The 22,944-nt window shown below is 41.9% G+C and overlaps 3 protein-coding genes across 4 annotated transcripts in view; 2 read left to right on the top strand and 1 right to left on the bottom strand.

Annotated features, from left to right (window-relative positions):
- LOC310858099 (plasma membrane calcium-transporting ATPase 1-like) overlaps positions 1-4,578 on the top strand; it is a gene marked incomplete at both ends in the record, with an annotated part of 38,074 nt that extends 33,496 nt beyond the window's left edge. The window contains 2 exons of the mRNA XM_083764156.1: positions 1,984-2,175; positions 4,198-4,578. Of these exons, the coding sequence (XP_083620282.1) occupies positions 1,984-2,175; positions 4,198-4,578 (573 nt within the window). The remainder of the gene's footprint in view (positions 1-1,983; positions 2,176-4,197) is intronic.
- Positions 4,579-8,312: 3,734 nt separating this feature from the next.
- Positions 8,313-14,721, bottom strand: LOC310857871 (uncharacterized protein). Of its 2 annotated transcripts, none has more exons than XM_083763832.1 (11): positions 14,671-14,721; positions 14,504-14,564; positions 13,418-14,105; positions 12,678-12,801; positions 11,957-12,382; positions 11,498-11,567; positions 11,177-11,377; positions 10,686-10,827; positions 10,016-10,234; positions 9,085-9,201; positions 8,313-8,547 (listed from the first exon to the last, which is right to left on the bottom strand). In XM_083763832.1, exons 1-11 carry the CDS (start codon positions 14,690-14,692, stop codon positions 8,461-8,463), a joined length of 2,157 nt encoding a protein of 718 aa, XP_083619958.1. In that variant the 5' UTR covers positions 14,693-14,721; the 3' UTR covers positions 8,313-8,460. The 2 variants fall into 2 exon arrangements, with proteins under 2 accessions (XP_083619958.1, XP_083619959.1); XM_083763833.1 differs by having other exon boundaries at positions 10,016-10,189.
- A 2,926-nt stretch (positions 14,722-17,647) lies between these two features.
- Positions 17,648-22,308, top strand: LOC310856877 (high choriolytic enzyme 1-like; the record flags this gene model as incomplete). Its single annotated transcript, XM_083762390.1, has 7 exons — positions 17,648-17,716; positions 19,080-19,125; positions 19,782-19,934; positions 20,189-20,306; positions 20,919-21,097; positions 21,754-21,835; positions 22,182-22,308. 7 exons carry the CDS (start codon positions 17,648-17,650, stop codon positions 22,306-22,308), a joined length of 774 nt encoding a protein of 257 aa, XP_083618516.1.
- Positions 22,309-22,944: the final 636 nt, after the last annotated feature.

The raw sequence follows: 22,944 nt of genomic DNA, 5'->3' as shown, positions 1-22,944 counted from the left end.
TATATATATTTGTTATTATCTGTCAGATATCTAACATCACATTTCATTTTCTATTTAATACTATTGTAATAGATTTTTATTGATTGTGAATTGATTGTGAATGAATGAATGTTAATATTATCATTGACATCTCGCCACTTGCAATATCCTCAAATAAATAGCAGAACTACAAGCTCATAGATCTGCTATTTTTGAAAAATCGTGAAAATGTACTTTCACAGCGAACGTTTTTAACTCAAATATTTGCTTCTGGGAGGTCCCTGAAACAACATATTTTCAGATGGCGGCCAATTACATATAATTTGTTGGGGTCCTTGACATGAAATAGTTTGAGAACCACCAATCTGAGAATCCCATCGTCAAATATTCGGGAAAACAGCGACCCCCTAACAGTCTGTCTTGAGAGACTAGAGAAACACTGACATAGAAACATTAAACATACAAACGTTTTTTCAGAAAACTGTCATGATTTAGAGAAGACATTTAGTAGAATCAGTCTCTAGACATATTTGATGGAGCACTGCCCCCTGGTGGTGAAATCGTTGATGAAAAGCTGTATTATAGGGTATTTTATCACATGAACAGAATGTCTTTTAAAACGTCTCCTCCATGTTGGTCCCAGCTGGTCTCCACCATCCCTACGGTATTTTATCACAGAATGTCTTTTAAAACGCCTCCTCCATGTTGGTCCCAGCTGGTCTCCACCATCCCTACGGTATTTTATCACAGAATGTCTTTTAAAACGCCTCCTCCATGTTGGTCCCAGCTGGTCTCCACCATCCCTACGGTATTTTATCACAGAATGTCTTTAAAACGTCTCCTCCATGTTGGTCCCAGCTGGTCTCCACCATCCCTACGGTATTTTATCACAGAATGTCTTTTAAAACGTCTCCTCCATGTTGGTCCCAGCTGGTCTCCACCATCCCTACAGTATTTTATCACAGAATGTCTTTTAAAACGTCTCCTCCATGTTGGTCCCAGCTGGTCTCCACCATCCCTACAGTATTTTATCACAGAATGTCTTTTAAAACGTCTCCTCCATGTTGGTCCCAGCTGGTCTCCACCATCCCTACAGTATTTTATCACAGAATGTCTTTTAAAACGTCTCCTCCATGTTGGTCCCAGCTGGTCTCCACCATCCCTACGGTATTTTATCACAGAATGTCTTTAAAACGTCTCCTCCATGTTGGTCCCAGCTGGTCTCCACCATCCCTACGGTATTTTATCACAGAATGTCTTTTAAAACGCCTCCTCCATGTTGGTCCCAGCTGGTCTCCACCATCCCTACGGTATTTTATCACAGAATGTCTTTTAAAACGCCTCCTCCATGTTGGTCCCAGCTGGTCTCCACCATCCCTACGGTATTTTATCACAGAATGTCTTTAAAACGTCTCCTCCATGTTGGTCCCAGCTGGTCTCCACCATCCCTACGGTATTTTATCACAGAATGTCTTTAAAACGCCTCCTCCATGTTGGTCCCAGCTGGTCTCCACCATCCCTACGGTATTTTATCACAGAATGTCTTTAAAACGTCTCCTCCATGTTGGTCCCAGCTGGTCTCCACCATCCCTACGGTATTTTATCACAGAATGTCTTTTAAAACGCCTCCTCCATGTTGGTCCCAGCTGGTCTCCACCATCCCTACGGTATTTTATCACAGAATGTCTTTTAAAACGCCTCCTCCATGTTGGTCCCAGCTGGTCTCCACCATCCCTACGGTATTTTATCACAGAATGTCTTTAAAACGTCTCCTCCATGTTGGTCCCAGCTGGTCTCCACCATCCCTACGGTATTTTATCACAGAATGTCTTTTAAAACGCCTCCTCCATGTTGGTCCCAGCTGGTCTCCACCATCCCTACGGTATTTTATCACAGAATGTCTTTTAAAACGCCTCCTCCATGTTGGTCCCAGCTGGTCTCCACCATCCCTACGGTATTTTATCACAGAATGTCTTTAAAACGTCTCCTCCATGTTGGTCCCAGCTGGTCTCCACCATCCCCACCAGCCGTCTGAAGTTCCTGAAGACGGCGGGCCATGGAACGCAGCAGGAGGAGATCCCAGAGGAGGAGCTGGAGGAGATCATGCAGGACAAGGACGAGATCGACCACGGGGAGATGGAGATGAGGAGAGGACAGGTGCTGTGGTGCCGAAGCCTCAACAGGGTGCAAACTCAGGTATGGACGCAGTCATCAAACTAAGGATTAATTTATATATATATATATGTTTGTCGTATGACTCTTTAAAACAAATAAAGACTAATATCTAGAAAAAAAAAAAAAAAAAAATGAAAGAGAACAATAGAATAAAATAAAGGAAATCTTACATTATAAGGTCTAAAATGCACAGGCTAGATTAGAATATGCTAATGGAGCCCAGGCCGTAGCGTAACGGTCTGGGCACCGGACTGGTAATCCAGTCGCAGTGTGCCGCGGGTTCGACTCCCGGACCCGACACGGCCTTTACTGCATGTCATCCCCCCATCTCTCTCCCGTTTCCTGTCAGCCTACTGTCTGTCCCTTCAAAAATCAATAAAAGGCGTAAGCCGCAAAAAAATATATCTTTAAAAAAAAAAAGAATATGCTAATGGAATAGGAGCCTAAGTGCCCAGAACGATGACTTTTTTATGCGTAAGAACTAAGAAGTATAGATGAAGTGAAAGCTACAGTATATAGAGGTGTAAAGTAAGATGTATCCCAGCGAATCTTAGTTGCACCAGCATTCAAGCCTAACAAAAAGTTTCACTCATACAAGGTCAAGCAGCGAAATGGATGCTCTGAATGGTACTATAATAATAATAATAATAAAACTTTATTTGTATATCACCTTTCATGACATGAAATGCAGCTCAAAGTGCTTTACAGAACAATGGAGAATAAAATAAAAGCAAGGCAACGACATTAAAAAACAAGCAGTACTGCAGTACAGTGAGGACATGGAAAATTAAAAATAAAATATCAATTAAAGGCAATGTTGTAGAAGTGGGTCTTGAGCTGAGCTTTAAAAATGTCTACAGAGGCTGCCTGACGAAGGTACAGTGGGAGCTTGTTCCATGCCGACGGCCCGTAGAAGCAAAAAGCTGCTTCCCCGTATTTTTTAGTTGCCATTTTTTTGGGCAAAGCGAGCAGGTGGAAGACCTTAGGGGGCGGTTTGGGACATATTTAGGCAGGCAGTCATGTAGGTAGGAAGGTGCGAGACCATTGAGAGCTTTATAGACAAGTAAAATAATTTTAAAATCAATCCTAAAAACAACCGGAAGCCAGTGCAGTGATGCCAAAACTGGAGTAATATGTTCTCTCATCTTAGTTCTAGTTAAAACTCTGGCTGCTGCATTTTGGACAAGTTGTAATCTGTCAGTTGTTTTCTTAGGCAGTCCTGAAAAAAGTGCATTGCAGTAATCAAGCCGAGAAAAAACAAAGGCGTGGATTAGCGTTTTTGCATCGTCCAAGGACAAATAGGCTCTGATTCGTGCAATATTTCTAAGGTGAAAAAAGGCAATCTTGGTGACATGATTAATGTGTGAATTAAAGTTCAATTCAGAATCAATAATAACCCCCAGGTTCTTTACTTTACTGTTAGTTTCTACAGTTAGGTTGCCAAGTCTGCTTATTATTGATTCTTTCTGCTCACTAGAACCGATTATGAGAACTTCTGTCTTATCCTCATTTGAGGCCAGTCACGATTTAATAATAATTTTACCATTAGCATTCACTTTCACTTGATGATAGAATAATGTACCATTATAAATAAAAATACCCAGTAGTGTCCCCTGGTGGTGGATGTAGTGAATAACTACATTCGGTAGTCAAATTTACTTGCATGAAATCAAATGTAATGGGAGTCTGTGACACATCCCATGTGTGCAGGTTCTTTGGGTTACCTTGGTAACTATGGTAGCAGAGTACAACATTTGTCCTTGCGAGGTGGTTTTGCACATATATTGCATTGTTGAGAAATGTATAAAGATGTTATTTATATTTGGTCAAAGGAGAAAGAGCCCCCCACCGATCTCCCATTCCCAGTTCCTCTCTGGTTCTAACTCTGTGTGTGTGTGTGTGTGTGTGTGTGTGTGTGTGTGTGTGTGTGTGTGTGTGTGTGTGCGTGTGTGTGTGTGCGTGTGTGTGTGTGTGTGCGCGTGCGCGCGTGCGTGCGTGCGTGTGTGTGTGTGCGCGTGTGCCTGTGTGTGTTCAACTCCTCAGATCCGCGTGGTCAATGCCTTCCGAGACAGCATGTCCCCGTACGACGGCCTGGAGACCCCGGAGTCACGCAGCTCCATCCACAACTTCATGAACCACCCGGAGTTCCACATGGGGGACTCCCAGCCGACGATCCCCCTCATCGACGAGGTGGAGGGCGAGGACGAGGCCCCGACCGACCGGAACTCCACCGCTCGACGGCCGGTGCTCTCTTCTCTCCCGGGCCTCCCGTCGGCGTCGTCGCCCAATCAGAACAACAACGCCGTGGATCGGATCGTCGCTCTGCACAGGGACAGCGGCAAGAAGACCGGTCTGATCGCTCCCAATGCCACCGGCGGTCTGCAACCGGGAAGCCCGCTGCACAGCCTGGAGACCTCCCTTTGAACGGGGCATGTTCAAGGGGGGAACATGCCTCTCTAACCGCCCGCTTCAAATGGACACAATCACGTTTAAATCAGAGCGTTGAATGCTCTCAGTAGCCGTCCACTGACCGGGCGAGATCTCAGTAGGAGCTGCATTCTGTGCTCTGATTAAACGTGATTTTTGTCCCTTTCGATGCATTGACAGCACCGCCCACTGGGTACTAAAGTCTCTCGGCCCACAGTGGCACTAACTTTTATCTAAGCCAGCATGAACTATACCGAGTTGGCAATCAAGAAAACACTTTTCACAAGTTTGGCTTGTTCTGGACTTGAGAACAGCAAACGTTTTGGACGGACATTAACCCACTTGGGTTTTACAGGTCATACTGTATTTTGTTATCCGTGTGTGCACCCACCCACCCACCCATCCTACCACCCTACTACCCCCGAATCCCTCCTCCTACATGGCTTCCATTTGTTTGTGTCGTGAGACCGAAACAGGTGTTAATCGGAGGCAAATTAACGTTTCTTAAAGATGGAGTGCCGTGATTATTTTCCACCCCATCTTTAATGGTGCATATTATCAACATAAATTGATATATTGGCTTTTTTGGGGGGAACAAGAGCTGTTTACAAATTTGTTTAGACAAAATAGTGAGACATGGCAAGGCACGTTATCTTGGATGATAAGCATACTGTATATTGTGAAACAACAGCTTTCATTGTAACTGGACAATTTTCCATGCAGGTTGTATTCTGTACTCTGCTCTAGCATTTAGAATTATCTACAGTACTACACAGTACTGACTGAGAAACTGGCAGTGGTGGAAAGTACTTTTACTGAAGTACTGTACTTAAGTACAATTTTGAGGTATTTCCAATTTCCAGAGTACTTTTACTTTTAGTACTTTAAGCCCATTTTGATGCCAATACTTTTGTACTTTTGTACATTTTCAATTCCGTACTTTTACTTGTAACAAAGTACTTCTAAATTGCGGTATTGGTACTTTTACTTACTAAAACAATTGAGTACTTTTTCCACCACTGTAAATTGGCTGTGCAGATGTACGCCTACAGGAATTTGTCCTCCGACATAGAACACCATCACTGAGATGTTTCTGTAAGCATTACAACGCACCATCATCCGTGACGCTTTGTGAGCTTATGGATGGCTTATGGCTTTAGAGAGAAAGGACAAACACAAATGATCCATGCTGCTGGTCTCAACACTGTAAATATATCCCTGTCATTGTTCTTCAAGCTATAGGTCCAAAGTTAACATTTTAATCTTCAGTTTGAAGATGATATAAATTAGTTTGTGTATTAAATTAGTCCCTCGAGACAGACTGGAAAAGAGGACCTATGTTTTTCCTTTTATTTTTTGACGATGGCTTCTCAGATTGTGTATTCATAGACAAAACTGTTTAAAGTTAAGTGGATTGTTGGATTTTAGGATTTTTATAAAAATTCAAAAAGAAAAAAAGAATCACAGTTATAGTTTGTTGACATTCAATTTCTTAAATGTCCAGAGTGATATTTCACGAATATATTTTTTAGATTCGTCAGCTAAAAACATCCAGCACAATTGGACAATGTGAAAAAGTTCAGTAGAGGTTGAGATGCGTTCACTTTGAAACCACTATATATGCCCACTGATTTATTATCCTGTCCATTCATTTGGCTGTGTGCATTTTTATTGAAACCTTCTGGCTTACTTACTGGCTGGAGTATTAATAACTGACATGTCTTTTTGAAATACCACAATTATGTGAATAATTATAGAAAGTACTTTTAAGAGTCTTAGACCTTCAGGACAAGGTTCTTTGTCGCAGTGAAGCTACTTTAGAATGATTTGACATACTGTAAAATATGGCTTTGTTTATACTATTATTTATAAAGAGCAGAAAGTCAGTCATGTTCATCACAAACAAAGCATAATGAGCCGGGTTGTATAAGCACCAGGTGTCTGAAGGTCACCATTTTTGTTTCTTTGTCTGCTATGAAATTTGCCTTTTCTGGACCAATTGAACTCCATTGTGCATTTGCTTTTGGATTATGTAATTTACAATTTAAAAATGCATCTTTTAATTGATTTGGGACTTCAAATGGGAGGAATGACTTTTTATTTATTTGGCTTTTATTTATTTGGCTGGTCGTTTGTTTATCCATAATTTCCTGAAGTTGGAATGATTTGTCCATCTCAGTCTTAAACCACTTAAACCCTATTATAACTTAGTTCAGCGGAGTCCTCCAGGGGTCTATGCTAGGCACCCCATCCCAACTCGTTAGCCATCATCTATGTTCGGTGAATGTACTGAAAATCCCCAGAATAGGGTTCAATAGCTATGGTTCAAGTGGTTAATGGATTATTCATACTTTGTAAACATTCTAAGAAGACAATATCTATAATGCATTATAAGAGACTTCATTTATATAAAGCTGGATGCATTGTTGGTTATAATGCAGTCAAGCTTCATAATGATAGTTCATCTGTCTGACGATGCAGAATACTCATGTGTAATGTATACAGTCAGATGATGACACTGATCATAATCATATATCACTTTTTTTTATGAAGGCTACCTCTGTTAGTCAAAGAGGTTATTGCTGCATGAAACAAATGCGAGGTAAGATGTGCCACATTTCAACATCTTATGACACCAAAACTTATTTCACTATTTGGTAAAGTACAACATATCTATCAACATCCTCGAAAGTAAATGTGCTTACTGTGATCGATGTTCATTTTTTGAAACTTGTCACGTGTATGGTTTTGGACAATAAAGAACAATATTTAGTTTACCTTATGGACTGTCTATAATGTCTGATGCCGGTTTAGTGACAGCAATAGATCTAAAATAGCCAGAATATATATATATATATTTGAATGGGCATGGTTAGCAATTCAGAAGCTGGAGCCAGGCTAGGCCTAAAGTGAAGTGATAATCCAACTTAATGCCTTACTGTAACATAGCATTGAATTAAGTAGTAATATATTTGGCAATTCTGTATCCATGCATAGTATTAAAGAAGGAGTGCCGGGATTGTTGTATGCGTCTATGGAGTTAACATTATTCTAATATACCCCCAGGTGTGGCTATTATATTCAAATGAGTCTTCCCTGTGTCTTTGGAGCTGTGTGTGGCTGGGTGCCTGGCTGGGTAGCTGGGTGCCTGGTATATGAGCACGAAAATAGCATGGTTGTTTTTCCCCACCTGTGTGCAACCTAACACACACACACACAAACACATTAACTATATGATGATTTTGGGTGTGCCAGTACAGGGAGCCCCACACGGTATGTCATTTCGCTAACGTTTTGGACGTGGGGCAGCTCACCGGAACAGGGCCGGCACCGTGGCCGTAATCATGGCATTCCCTCTTTAACAAATGTTCTTTCAAGCCAAGGGTGTTCAGAAGGCGAGCCAGCCATCACAGAGTTTTCAACCTGGCATCCCGTTTTTGGCATGGTGAACTTTTTCCACAATGGCAGATGATCTACAGTGAAAGCTCACAACACTGAGATGGGCCAATTCCAAAAAGGTTTTTTTTCTTAAATAGTGCTAAAGTTAAAAACAGCTACATACTAAAGTAATTGAGTCGCAACAGGACGATCATCACGCTTTGCCTGAATCCATATTCTGCCCATAAGCATCAACTGAGTAAACGATCCATGCACAAAATTGTAAAGTAAATGAAAAGGTGAGTTTTTGAACTTTAATGATCTCATAGTTTAAAACATTGACTTGTACACTTATAGATAAAAAAGCAGCAAGGTGATCACAAATAAATTGTTCCATAAGAACGTGACAAACACAGACTTCATAATATGTAGTAAACAAACAGATCAGTAGACATGGACATAATGATTGTAGTAGCGCTGAGTCGGTGGGACATCATTTGATCAAAAGGAGAAGTTGATCAGGGGAGCCTCGTTCACGTTCTTCTTGTCTGGACTCCATTTCATCAGGGGAGAGGTCAGATCAATTAACTGTTTAGAGAAGGAAAACATTCACATCAGCGGCATGCAGTTTGTCAGCTCTATTACAGTATGTTAGGCAATGGTCTAAATTATCTGTATAGCGTACACTGACTGTAGCTCGTAACAGACAATTACAAAGCACGCAATTATTTTATTAATCTGGGAAGTCAGGTCAATGTTGCATCAAACCAAGCCAGGTCCAGTCAAGTTTTACTGCATAGATTGTTCAATTAACAATGTGACTTGCCATATAATAATCTTGGTTATTCCCCACCATAAATGTGTGTACTTCTCTAAACACCATTAAATACTTAATCCTGATGTGTTAACGGCCAACAATTTCCTCTTGGGCCAACTTTATGCCCGATATCCATTAGATGACCATGAAACTATTAATGAATAATCAACTTCATGGTCCCAGAGATTAACCCCAATGGTTGGTGACACAATGGCATTTCCTCCAGCAGCACCAAAATATATTTAGTATAAATACAAAACAAAACGGTGTGGCAGTACAGGAACATCATCTTTTCCATGTGTCCTCACCTGTATCTCACCATCCTTGTGCGAGACGGTCCTGATGAGGTCTGGAGTATTGGACAAGTCGATGAGAGGTTTATCCTCAGGTTTAAACAAAGAAACCGGGATATCCATCAGCAAAATCTAGGCAAGACATGAAGCAACATTTGAAGTTACGGACAGCAATACTGACGGGATGTTTTTAAAGTAACAAATAGTACTGCAAATTTAGAAATGAGATATCATAGGTGTCTGAATTCATTGTGCAGCACTATCAAATAGGGCTCAAGTGTTTTAAAAATCAGACTAGTGAGTGGTGAAACAGTGCCCCCTGTTGGTACTCTAAACATAGGGACATAGGGAGTGGGACATCATTCCTTGGAGTGGTTGCACCACTCAAAAATGGCAGTGTGTTGTTGCTCTAGTCTAGCATCTGGTTCACGTGTCACCATGGCTTGGTAATTTGCTCTGCCTATAGTATGCCACTACCCTGATATGATTCAGGTTCACAATCAGTTTGGACAGTTTGAATAGCTGCTTTGTCTTAAGTTTTCTAAAAGCTCCACAAAAAAAAAGACTGTCAAGATCGACCGGCTCTGGTCGATCCTTAGGACACGGTTTCTCACCACCGTTCTACAACATGACTCAAACATGTACTACTGATTCAGGGCGGCTGTGGCTCAGGAGGTAGAGCAGGTCGTCCAATGATCCCTGGGTCGGAGGTTCGAATCCCGGCTCGAATCCCGGCATGTCAAAGTGTCCTTGGGCAAGACACTGAACTCTACATTGCCTCCAATGAGTCGGTCGGTGTGAGCTCGCCACCATTGGTGTGTGAATGTGGGAAGTGAGGACGCTGGCGTCGACTGTTTGCCGCTTCACCTCCCAATGTATGAACCATTGTAAAGCTTGGAAAAGCACTATAAAAATGCAATTCATGGATGTGTCACAACAGCATTACCTCCTCAGTCTTGACTTCAGAGATCACTTCCTCAACAGACTGAAGCTCAATCAGGTTTCCACATGGCTCAGGCTCCTGGTTCTCTACGACTTCCTTCTGAGACTCCATGACCATGTTCTCTTCAACTTCCTGCCGGGGTGCCACACTTTCTTCAGGGTTCTCTACAACTTCCTGCTGAGGAAGCGCCTTCACTACAACTTCCTGTGCAACCTCCGGGCTCTGTGGACAGAATGTATATTTACTTCTCAAGACAAACTGAAGCACAGTGAGCAGCACTGAAATATTTGCATCTTTATGTACAGTATGCATGTCATGTCAATGATTCTAAACCTAATATGGCCAATTATAATAAGCTTCCTGCAAGTTGTACAGTCATTAGCGAGAAGAAAACAAAAAAGGGAGTTCAAGAACAGGTTTTTCCATTTTGGGCAGGAACCCCTTTGTGTTTTAAGCATCATGTTATACTTTAGCTATTGAAAAATAGCAGATCTATAAGCTCAGCGCGCCACTCGGTGGCACGCTATGAACTTGTAGGTCTGCTATTTTTGAAAAATCGTGAAAATGTGGCGCAAATCTTTGAATATATATTCTTTCAGAGCGAACGTTTTTAACTCAAATCGTTGCTTCCGGGGGCTTCTAAATGAGTTAAACCCTGCCTGCCTCGACATACCTGCACTTTGACACAAGTCAGTGCTTCATTCTGCATTTGTGTCTGGAGAGCTGCTGGATCAGCATCTTCCAGAGAGAACAGTTGTTTCTTTGGTGAGACGACCAGATCCTCCTCTGAGGCTGCCGACTCAACCCGAGTAGAGCTGAAGAGAGGGAGAGGTCAAAATCACATCTAATGCATGCATTTTGCACTTGAAGAAACAATTGGTAACTTTTGAAATGTGCGCTGCATGAAACATTACCGTTAATATGAAATTACTGGTGGTCAGGTCTGTTACTCTTGCAGAGTAGCAAGCAATATTAATAGACAGATGAGATTCTGCCAACAGCAGAACCACCACTTAACTGCCCTAAACATGTAATGTTGTTAGTAGGAATAAACAAAGAAGTGGGAAAAGAGTTTATTTTTTACCCAATGGGTTCCCACATTGAACCAAACCCGACAGACACGGGTCTGTCGGGTTTGACACGGGCTGCTTTTCACCATCTCACCTCTGGTTACTGGTCTTCCTGGCAGAGATGAAGGCTTCAGCGGGGCCAAACCCAGGCAGCCTACTGGGGGTCATAGCGGGAATACCAGAGATGACGCTCCTGTTGACGGGGTTCGGCAAGGCCGATGGACGTCTTATCCTAGACACGGAGGGTGTACAGTGGAACAAATGCGAATTGGGGACCACTTTTTCCTGTAGGAGACTTGAGGAAGAAATGTCAAGTCAGCGGAGAGAGGTTAGAGGGCATTTAAACATCCAAATTAAACGAGAGTTTTTATTTTTTATGTTTTAAACACACTAGTACATGCAGTTGCACACGTACCTGTCCAAACTGCAAGCACTCCTTAGTCTCATTGGTATCACGATCTTCAGTGGGTCTGGGGAGTGAACCACTACGATGGAGAAAAGGCACATTTGAATCCATCATGAAAACATTAGTTAAGTCTAATTAAGTAATGCTTGTGCAAGGTAGAAGGTAGGTAAACTGCAAACATGCAGTCAGGGTGGAAAATAAATAACTCCTAACAAAAGCTTTGCTGTAGCCGATAACCAAAATAAACTTTAGGATATTTGGGGGACTCTAGCCACTCCTATGTGCAGCTTTGAGTGTTTGTGTAAACAAACATTGAAGGTGAGGACGGCAGGGCGCAAATTGTAATTGGCCGGATGTATGATGATAAAGAGCACCCCTCACTTCACACAGGTGTGATTCTTTCCATGTTCTAAACAAATTAGGCTGGCGGTGTGAATAATGTACCGAGTGAAACCGACCAAAACTCACCAGAATCAGATCGCTTGAGTGCTCTCAGCCGAGTACTGGGATTAGGGGCGATGAAGGCCATGGGTTTGGCCCTCGGGCCCAGTGGCTGCTGGGAGCTCACACTAGAGACGGAGGCACGCTTGGAGGGGCTCTGTTGGAACAGAGTGGGGGTACTCGGTACGGCTCTCTTCACAGGTGTGGACCTGGCAAGTTTGGTCGGGTCTGTCGTGTCAGACGTCTTCCGGGACTGGACCGAGAAGGACCGCCGCACACCTCTGACAGTGGCAGCGGCTGTAGGAGGCGGAGGAGGATCAGCGGCTCTGCCAGCGGTTGTGCAACGGCGGGTTTTGGCAGCAGTAGTACTCGTGCTGGCAAGTCTGCTCATGGTAGTCGGCGCACGGCTGCTGGGACCACTTGTGCTCGTGTTCAGAGAAGTGCTGAGTTTTCCTAGGATGGTCCAAAAGCCAAAGAAGACGGGTGTTGTAGGTGAAGTTGGTGAACACCAGATGGCATCAAAGACAAGTTTCAGTTTGACATGTATAACTCAACAGTCTTAACAATCTCAACATTCCTCTAAATACAACGGCCGGCTAGACATTTACAGGTTTAAACCTGGCCCATTACAGATATTTAATAGACATACCGTAATATATTTACAGTAATAAAAAACATTGGCCGATTGTTAGTATTTAAGCCAACTTCCTTTAAAAATCACATTATATACACAATGGAGATAGCTTACCTTTCCCAGTAGGAGAAACGGACATGCTGGAGTTTAAGCTAGACAAAGAGGAAGAGGGTGCATGTCTTCTGGCGTCTACCACTCCCCTCGCCTGAAGAGGGTGAGCTTTGGACCTCAAACCAACCTAGAATCATGATATGGGGCAGGAACACCCCCACTCAGACATTAATCGAGAAATCAAGCAGGGAGCCGGGCCAGGGGTCTCAATTTGCTTTTAAGACTCTGTAGCGCTGATCCGGAATCAGTCCTTGAAAACACCCCCATTAACGTCACACTAAAAAGCTAAGAGTTCTGGCAGAAAAATTTGATGGTAAGAAAGACGAACCGAGTGGAAAAAAATCTATGCCGCCATAATTGGAAAATAAGTGAAATAATAATATTAAGATTAATAATAAGATTCCATTTTGATCATTCCAAAACTCTGCACTGGGTGGGGGGATAGTCTATTAATCTAAAGTGATTAAATACATATTGTTTTCCCCTTTTTACAGCAGCATGTAAATGCACCTTTTCAATACCAATTGGGCATTTGAGCCACAGAACACCATTTGATGAGATTTAGCCTCTCAGCCTCTCAGCCTCCAAGACATGGAATATTTTGTCGTCGTTAAAAAATAAAAAGGTTTAACTCTTGAGAGCGTAAAATGAAACCAAATGGACCCGTAAGGCCCATTTGGTTTCATTTACAGGTCCATTTGGTTTCATTTTACGCTCTCAAGAGTTAAACTCTATATACGTACCTTGCTTGATGGAGCCAGTCTGGAGGCATTTTCTGCAGGGACTGCTCTAGTCTTTGCGGTCTTCAGTGAAGTGGCAGAGCTTGTGGCTGGAACTAGCGGCTTGCTGGGGAGAATCCCACTGGTGCCCAGGCCGGCCTTGCTTCGCAGTGCCATCTTGGGCTGCGTCCTAGTCTTCGACGACCCAGAAGCAGGACTGGAGGTGTTGAGACGAGCCCGAGAGGAGTTGACACCAACGCCCGAGCCAACGCTGCTGCTGCTACTACTGCCGCCTTTCAGCAAGCGTTTCTGAATGGCGGGCGGAAGCAGTTTCACGGGACTGTCCTGTACACAGAATGTCTCCCGTTTAATTGGACTGAGAGCCCGAGTAAATGGCTTGCTGAACATGTCCAGTTTGGCCCCAGCGTCCTGCACAAAGTCATCCGCCATATGGTCTTCCCTCTCAGCAGGCACAGTACCGTCTGTCTGTCCAGTGTGTGGCTGGCGGTCCTCGAACCGAGTGGATAGTTTCTGGGCTTCACTGCACACTCGGTCAAAGTCCTCTCCAGAGCAAGGACTCCACAGCTGCTCCTCGGCCACAGAAGAAGGCCCACTGCCGACACTGTCCATGGCCAGATGTTCCACCCTGACCTTGCCCTCGTCCGTGACTGGACCCACAAATACTTCATCCTCACCTCCGTCTTCTCTGGAACTGTAAACAGGGGATATAATACAGTAGACAAATACCAGTGATTTAAGTATGCCTGAGTGACACTGGCAGCAAACAGTCATGCGTTACAAGATCATTGCCACACAATCCCAATTCCCAAACCTGTGGATGTTCTAATTAACATGTGAAAGAAGTGCATCTTTAAGTCTTTAATGTTCCGATGAATTCTGATGTCTTTAAAAGTTCTGATGTTGAGGAGGAGTGCCTTGTATTGTGTATGCTGCAGTGCAGGGCAGGCCCTTAAGTTGGGGTCCAAGAAACCTTGAACAAAGTCTAGTGCTTTTCGGTCTCGTCCTCAAAGTAGCAGTTTTTGCATTGACTTGTGCTTTAGTTTTAATGTACCCATTCTACATACTATGAAATAAAATGTTCAATCAAACCTCGCAGAAGACATTGAAACGTCGAAATCAAACTTCTCCTCAGCCAATGTATAGAAGTCATCTATGGAAAAAGAGGTATACGTTAACTCAAAGACACAACCATGCAGAGCTGCTAAACAAATTGTTACAATTTTACACAATCACTGTTTAATTAATCCTATATTTACCAGCGGTAGAGAAGGCATCCATCCTCGGGCAGTGCAATCAATGTAAAGTGCTAATTCAAAAGAGACAGAATACCTTCATGTTAAGAAAAATAAGTATTTTTACAATTTGTAATAATAGAATCAGGGGTGCCCAAAAGGTAGATCGTGTCGTGATCTACCAGTAGATCACATAGGCTGTGCAAGTAGACCACATGACATGCTCCTAAAATATAGAATAATAAGAATATAATAAACTATTTTTGGCATCTGCCACTTGAATTAAGGTGACTTGATTGACATAAAAAAGGACCCGTGACCTGAAACCCACAAAGCAATACATGAATTCATTGTTTTCAAGAGCATTGCAGACAAACATTACAAAGTTATATTATATATATATATAAACAACCTACCAATTCCATTTTGCCAAACATAAATATCTAAAATCCACAAATTGTCGCATACTGTAGCATTACTGCAATGTCAATGTCATTATTTGAATTGGTCATCTTGCTACGCATCACGTTTAGTCGGTCAGCTGATATAGTGCTGCAGGCAGCTACATAAATAAATAAAACATTGTTATATTTAAACAAACCACGAAGACGACAGTCACACACACACATCGGTGACAACTTCCAAGTGCCAACCACAGACGACAAAATAAATATTTAATATATTGGCGTTATTATTTTTATAAAGCAGGCAGCCTACCGTAAAACAATCTTCCCCAAACAGTCAGTCAGCGACCAAGAAAAACAAACATGTTTCAAATGTCGTTCTTTTATGCGTGAAACGTGCTTCACCATTGGTTGGAAACATCTTACGGAAGTGCACTGGTTATGGTTAATGTAGTCCATAGATACAGTCAGCAGTGGAAAACGTACACAAACGTCACCGTTTGCGCTCAGAGGGCACCGCAGGGCAGACCTAATTAAGGGGCAGACAGTAGGGTGATCAAAGTCTTAATTTGAGGGACAGAAGTATCACTTGTCTGGGACGGGACGGGACGGGGGGTGCGGGGTAGCAACTTATTACTTAAAACCTTTGATTCTAACGTGTAAACAAAATTAAATAAGAAGGTTGCCTCTTCCTATATTTTGATTCTGGAAAGTTATGCAAATTCTGGCATATTTTCATATAATGCTTAGATTAGGAGCCCAAATTTGGAGCTTCCTACTTATTTTGGTATTGCCATTAACACCTGAATGCAGCCTGACTACTGACCAGTAATGTAAACCAACCAGAATCTCAACTGAGAATACAGGTTCTGTTTTAAGCTCCGTCTATAAAGAGACACAATTTGGCCATGCAGTATCAAACCTGTCACCCTGCACTGCAGAGCCAGAGCCACTATTACATAGACTTCAAAGTCAAGCTCTTACCTGTTGTTGTTCTGCTGATGCCCTTTTAGGATGACCAGAATCAAATCCAAACTGTTCATTTGAGGTACAGAAGTATAGGCCTATTTGTGTGGAACCGGGGAGACGGGGCGGCGTTAGCAACTTATTACTCAAATGTGTTGATGTCATATTCGACCATAGGCCTAATAATACCTATCATTTTATTATTAAACCCCTCTGATCTCACATTTGGTTGTAAATGCAAATTTTGGTCATGGGTAGTTCTAGTATGGATGACTTGGTACCGTAGCCTAGGGGATATTTCTCATGTTATTTTAACAGACTTAGGCTACATTTTGCAGGAAAGAGGCAATAAGAGCTTTACAACAGAAAGCCAACTATAGGGCATTTGAACACTGCTAGTCACAATGTGGGACAATTTGTGGGACACCTGAAAAGTCCTGGCAACGAGGGACTGTCCCACGCAAAGGGGGACATCTGGTCCCCCTTTTGCGTATGTCATAGAGTTCAACTTCACACTGTCTGGCCCAGACAGTGTGAAGTTGAACTCTATGACATACATACACATACCTGACCTACCAAGTTTTAGCCGGTTTTAGCCTGTTTTGCGTGCACGCACACGCACACGCATGCACGCTCATGTGTTTCAAATATTACACAAACTAGGTTTCAATATGTTAAAATCTGAACCAGTTAAAAAAAGATATTAGGCTATTGCATTGCATTTATTGTTAAAAAGGTTTACTTTGTCTAATTTTAACATTCCTTCATATCATATTTATATTTTGGAAACTACATACAGATACAACAATGGGACAGTACCATCAAAATAATTAACCTTGATTTAATTGTACTTGTGTTAAGTAAGCTCCACAAGATCAGGGATTATTATTTTATTTGCATATGTCAGAAAACTAGAAAATCATCTTGGTTAATTAGAAATCTGAAAAATCACCTTCACAGAGACACTGGCTGAATGAGCTTTCATCATACTGTACTCCTGAAAAGATACTGTACAATGTAAGAAGAAGGCCTGCTACTTTTGAAAAGATATGGGGTAGGTTCTGAGGTTCTACCTTCAATATCTCCTCTGGGTTGATTTTGTTTTAGTTAGTTTAGTTTGTTTTGTTATTTTCATTTATTTATCCGAGTTGATGTTGTCAAGTGGTGTTGTGTACAATACAGAGTAATGAGAGCTGTGTAGTTTACCTTTCTGGGGTTGGGGGGGGGTTGTTTTTTTACTGTTGTTTGTCTTTTCTTTTTTGAGTTTGTCTTGTCTTGTTTAAAAAAAAAGAAAATCATGATTCTGTAATTCATTGTTGTAAATGATGATGTCTGCATTATCAATAAATAAATCTTAAAAAAAGAAAAGAAAACTACACCAGTGAACAGTGGGTATCTTTGTGCAAGAAACAGCTGTCTCCCTCCAGGGGTAGTCTAGTCTACGTGGGCAGGCATGTGGGAATTGACAGAAGGTTTTGACTTTTGAAGGCACAGTGAGTGTACGTGACACAGTACATCTTATCAGAAGATATGCAACGTATATGTTTGTGTTGCATGACAGGAGGTATAAAAGGAACTGCTTTAGCGACTGCTAAGCACCGACACTGTTCTCCTGACCACAGGTTGTTAACATGGCTGCCCTCAAGTACGTCCTGGGTCTCCTGGCCCTGCTCGCTGTCTCTGCCTGGGCTGAGGAAGAGGTGAGGGGTTCCCTGATGAAGATTCAATGTACTTTTACTTAAAAGGACAACGTTAGCTTTTTTCAACGAAGGTTCATGTTTTAGGTTGTTATTAGAGAAAGTAAAAGATGAGTGTTGTTTTGTTTTTTTTCATTTGCTGCTTTCTTTTGTTTTAGGGATTTTAGCTGTTTTTGACAGGGGGGCGGGGTTATCCGAACATGAGGCTAAATATGTATTTTTTTTTACACAATTTTATAGCGATTTATTTTTGTATTATTTACTGTAGACCATTTACTAGACCCCAGGAAATTACATCTGTCCACAAAAGATCACGGGATCTACTGAATGTGAAGGGGTGACAAACTGACATGTTACCGTATGGCATACCTCTATAGTACCCTCCTTCACATTCAGTAGATCCTGTCATCTTTTGTGGCCAGATGTAATTTCCTGGCGTAAATTGTGTAAAAATATACATATTTAGCCCCATGTTCGAAAGAAAGCAGCAAATGAAAAAGAAATAACACTTTTATGTGATCTATTCCCATGCTTTTTTGTTCTTGCTTAATGTAAGTCGCTCTGGATTAAGAGCGTCTGCTAAATGCCTAAATTGTAAATTGTAAATTGTAACACTCATCTTTTACTTTCTCTGATAACAACCTAAAACATGAACCTTGGTTGAAAAAAACTAAAGTTGTCCTTTAAGTCGTGTACTATACTTAATTTGACAGAATATGTTACTATAGTGCCTTCTTGCCTTGACACCATCTGTGCTGTCTTCATGTTGGAAACACCTGCTGACATTTTGCTTTCTCTTTCTACCCTTCTCTGTGTGCTGTCATTTTGGGCTGAACCTTTTGGTGAGTACAAACAGTAATAATACACACTTTATCCGCTGTGTAGACCAACAGTTACCCACTGCTGTGACAAATGAACAATATTATTATCACTCTGAAATGAAAGAATGCATGACAGCAAAATGATTTTACATGCCGTTCTATTTTGTTTAAAAAAAGGGGGAAAAAATTGATATTTATTGTTAAAATAAGTGTTAAATAGCTCTATATATTCCAATAGCAGTCATTGCCACAGCATAGAATGTTTGTTCAGTAACTGGGGTCTGCCAGTCTTTGTATAAACAGACATGCATTTCAAGGCTGGCATACCAATTTTATCCAATCAGGAGAGAAGTCATACAGGACAGGACAGTGAAATTGGATGAGATGAAACAAAAACACAAAAAATGAGAAGGCAAAAATGGAACTGGAACACTATAAAAGCCGATACACGATATTTGTCATGATCTCTGTCATTGTACGTCTTCTATCTTGTACGGTATAAAGAAATGATGAATGCTTCAATGTGTTCAACACAGGTCACCCAGGAACTGTCTGTCGGTGAACTGCTGTGGAAGGCCAACAAGGATGTTGGTGAGGCAACGTTCATTATTATTGATTTATTATTATTGGTGATGTGTCTGTATTCCTTTATAGGGGTACTAAAACATTGAGCCTGTGATTTACGTACAGGCACCGATCGCGACACGTACAGTTTGGAATACATGCATTATTTTACACATGTCTGTCTGTTAGACCACAATGCTTGGCTTGGAACGAGGAATACTTGTATTCAGGTTCCATGTAAACAGTTGGGTATGAATCTCCCTCACTGAGCAATAGTCGGCTATTAGACATCCGTTTAAAACCAGGCTATAGCTGGTCTAAAAACGTTTTTTTGATCAGCTTAGACGTTGATAATCAGTTTTTTAAACATCTATATATAGACCGTCTACATCTAGCTGTTCAAACGACGTTGTTTCAACGTCTAATCTAAGAATAGGCCGGTAAAAAAAAACGTAGATTTTAGACCTAATTATTTTAGACATCTAATAGCCTGAAGAATGCTCAGTGGGCTCTGTTCGGAATTAATTCATTCTGAATGAATAAATATTGTCCATGTACTGTACAGTCTAAACGCAGCCTGTATTGAGCTTGAATAGATCTGCTATTTTCAGTGCATGACATGCACCGGCACACAGCTACAAAGTAGTCATCATGTATGTCCTCCCTCGTGTTAACGCACACAGTGCACACCGAGGATGAGCCCTACATCGAGGACGACATCGCCTACGAGAACGAGAACGACAGGAACGCCGATCCCTGCACGTCCCGTGGTTGCATGTGGGGAAAGTCCAACGACGGCAAGGTCTACGTGCCCTACGTCATCAAGAACTCCTATTGTAAGTCCTGTAGTCTCATCGTACACACGTTTATTCAAAGTAGAGAGCTCCAGATCATTGTTGTTCTGACCCAATACTGTTCTGATACAATTCTTTGATGAATTGAACATGGTGGACCCTCTTGTAAACAATTGTAATGCTTGGTCGTCCACTCACAGTTAACAGTCTTTGTATTGAGTTTGTGCTTGAAATGTACTGTAAATCTGCAAACTGTTAATACATTTTTCAATCAATCAATTTCAATCAATCAATAGCTTCCAGAGAGCTCCAGATCATTGAACGTGGTCTTCAGTCTTTCGCCAGCTTTTCCTGCATCAACTTTGTGAGGCGCACCAACCACAGAGACTACCTCCACATTCAGTCCCTCAACGGGTGAGGATAAATAATGCCTGACGTTCATAGTCCGTTCCACGTTGGTGCCACGTATACTGGCTGCAAGTTGCAACAAGTAACAGATTTGAAAGTGGAAACTTGGACCTCTGTTTAGTAATGAACTAAATAGATAATGTCAAACAGTAGAACTTTCATGAACATTGGATGACATTTTGATAGCTGATTTTGTTTTCCTATTTTCATTGGTTTATTATTATGCATGTATTCACTGGAAACGAGAAAGCATAAAATGAAATTGCAGCTGCAAGAAGTGCTATATATTTTACTCAGAAGACGGAATTATAGCACTTAACAGCTGTCATGCTCTGTATTCATGTTAAATAATGAAGTACAGATACATAAGAATAGTTTTATTTAAATGTTGTTGCCGTTGCTGTGAAATAATAGATATTTAAAGATTTGCACACGTTTTCACAATCTCTCAAAAACAGCCGATCTACAAGCTTGTGTAGCGCGGAGCGGGTTAAAAGCTAAAGTGAGACGGATGCGTTCCAGCTATAGGTCTCAATGGGTTTCAAATGACGCTTGTGTGAGCTCTGTTGGACATTGTGTATGAGAAATGTCCTCTTTCTCTCTGCGTGGCGTTTGCAGGTGCTACTCCTACGTGGGCCGTACCGGTAACGCCCAGACGGTGTCTCTGAGTCGTCAGGGCTGCGTCTACCACAACACCGTCCAGCACGAGCTGCTCCACGCCCTGGGCTTCAACCACGAGCAGACCCGCTCCGACAGGGACAACCACATCCGCGTCCTCCTGCAGAATGTCCAGAATGGTCAGATGTCCTTTTATTTATGCACACATTCTTCCTGAATCCTTAAATAATGATGATGATGATGATGATAATAATAGTAAGCTTTACATGGCAAAAAAGAGAGAAAAACACAAACTTAAAATAACATTAAAACAAGCAAAACATGATTAAGAGTAAGACAGTATGACTCCCAAAACCATATAGCTCAGGCGGAGAGACAATCAGAGACATACAGACGGACAGACAGACAGACAGAGAGACAGACAGACAGACAGACAGACAGACAGACAGACAGACAAACAGACAGACAGACAGACACACAAGCTGCAGATTTTCTCACAAATACTGATTTCAACACTCCACCTGCACCCATTGCAGGTCACCTACACACAAACACGCGAATGCACACACACACACACACACACACACACACACACACACACACACACACACACACACACACACACACACACACACACACACACACACGCGCAGTATTTATTTTTGAGGTCTGATTTATAATACTCAATCACAGTACTCACAATTATAACAGATCTAGAAGCTGTGCCACGTTGTGACCTTGTAGTTCAAGCTCTTTGTCTGTGCCTCACAGTGCCTGACACCGTGAGACACAGATGTGCAACTATTCATAAATCAGGAATGATCTTTGTTTCCAGGCATGCAGCACAACTTCAACAAGATCAACACCCTGAACCAGGGAACGGCCTACGACTACAACTCCGTCATGCAGTACCACAAGTGGGTTATGTTCTCTTACTGTATATCATACTGTATATCAGCATGTTCACGCTGCACTATATTCTTCTACCTGCCTTCCATTAAAACCCATTTTGGGCGGGAACCCCTTTTGGTGTTAGCATTATGTTGTGCTTTAGCTATTGAAAAATAGCAGATCTACAAGCTCATAGCGCGCCACCGAGTGGCGCGCTATGAGCTTGTAGGTCTGCTATGTTTTGAAAAATGACATAGAAACGTTTTCCAGAAAACTGTCAGGATGTAGAAGAATTTCTTTTGAATCTGACCTCAGGTCAGAATGGGTTTAGCATTCAGCTGAATACGATGTGTTCTTTGTGATGACCACCAGGATGGCCTTCTCCAAGAACAACCAGCCCACCATGGTGCCCATCCCCAACCAGAACGTTGAGATCGGCAGAGCCACTCAGATGAGCAGGAATGACATCGACAGGCTCAACAGGCTGTACAAGTGCTAAGCAGTAAGGTATACAGTAAACACAACCTCCACAGCTCCTGCTGTGGTCATTATATTCACATGAATACAAAAACAGACTCCTTTATCTGGTTTTATTTATACTATGCATTCATACGTACATTCAACTAAAGACAAAGAGAAAGCATCAGATGTTGTCTTCAGTTTGAACAATAATAAAACTTGAGCAATATTATGTTGTAGCTTCAAAATGTGTTGATATTCACCCTCTGATATAATTGTATGTTTCTGTTTTCATACAGGTGACTGAGACATCGCAGGGGGAACTAATCCTGTGTGGGTGCTTTCTTCACTTTTAATGTGGTCTAAGATACTGATCATGAAATCAATAAACTTCATCTAGCCATACGACGTGTTCCTTGTTTTAGTTTTGTTCAGTTTGACGGCCATAGCTGTCTGAATGTTGATCGATCTGTCTGCCTCTCTAGCTGCATCCCAATTCCAAAACATATTCTAATTCAAACCATGTTTTGGTGTTTTGGTACCACAGCACCTCAAAGGCCCTTAAAACAAGCTAGGCTACATAATTCCCCCCAAAAAACTGGTCAGGCTACTACTTGGCCTCACTCCCCGAACCCACCTCACCCCTGCCCATTTTCAGACTGCAAATGTTTAGGGT

The sequence above is a fragment of the Protomyctophum parallelum genome, assembly GCF_964188405.1.
Source record: "Protomyctophum parallelum genome assembly, chromosome: 4".
NCBI classification, from domain to species: Eukaryota; Metazoa; Chordata; class Actinopteri; order Myctophiformes; family Myctophidae; genus Protomyctophum; species Protomyctophum parallelum.
The sequence above is the reverse complement of the archived record's forward strand: the minus strand, read 5'-3'. Positions and strand labels throughout refer to the sequence as shown.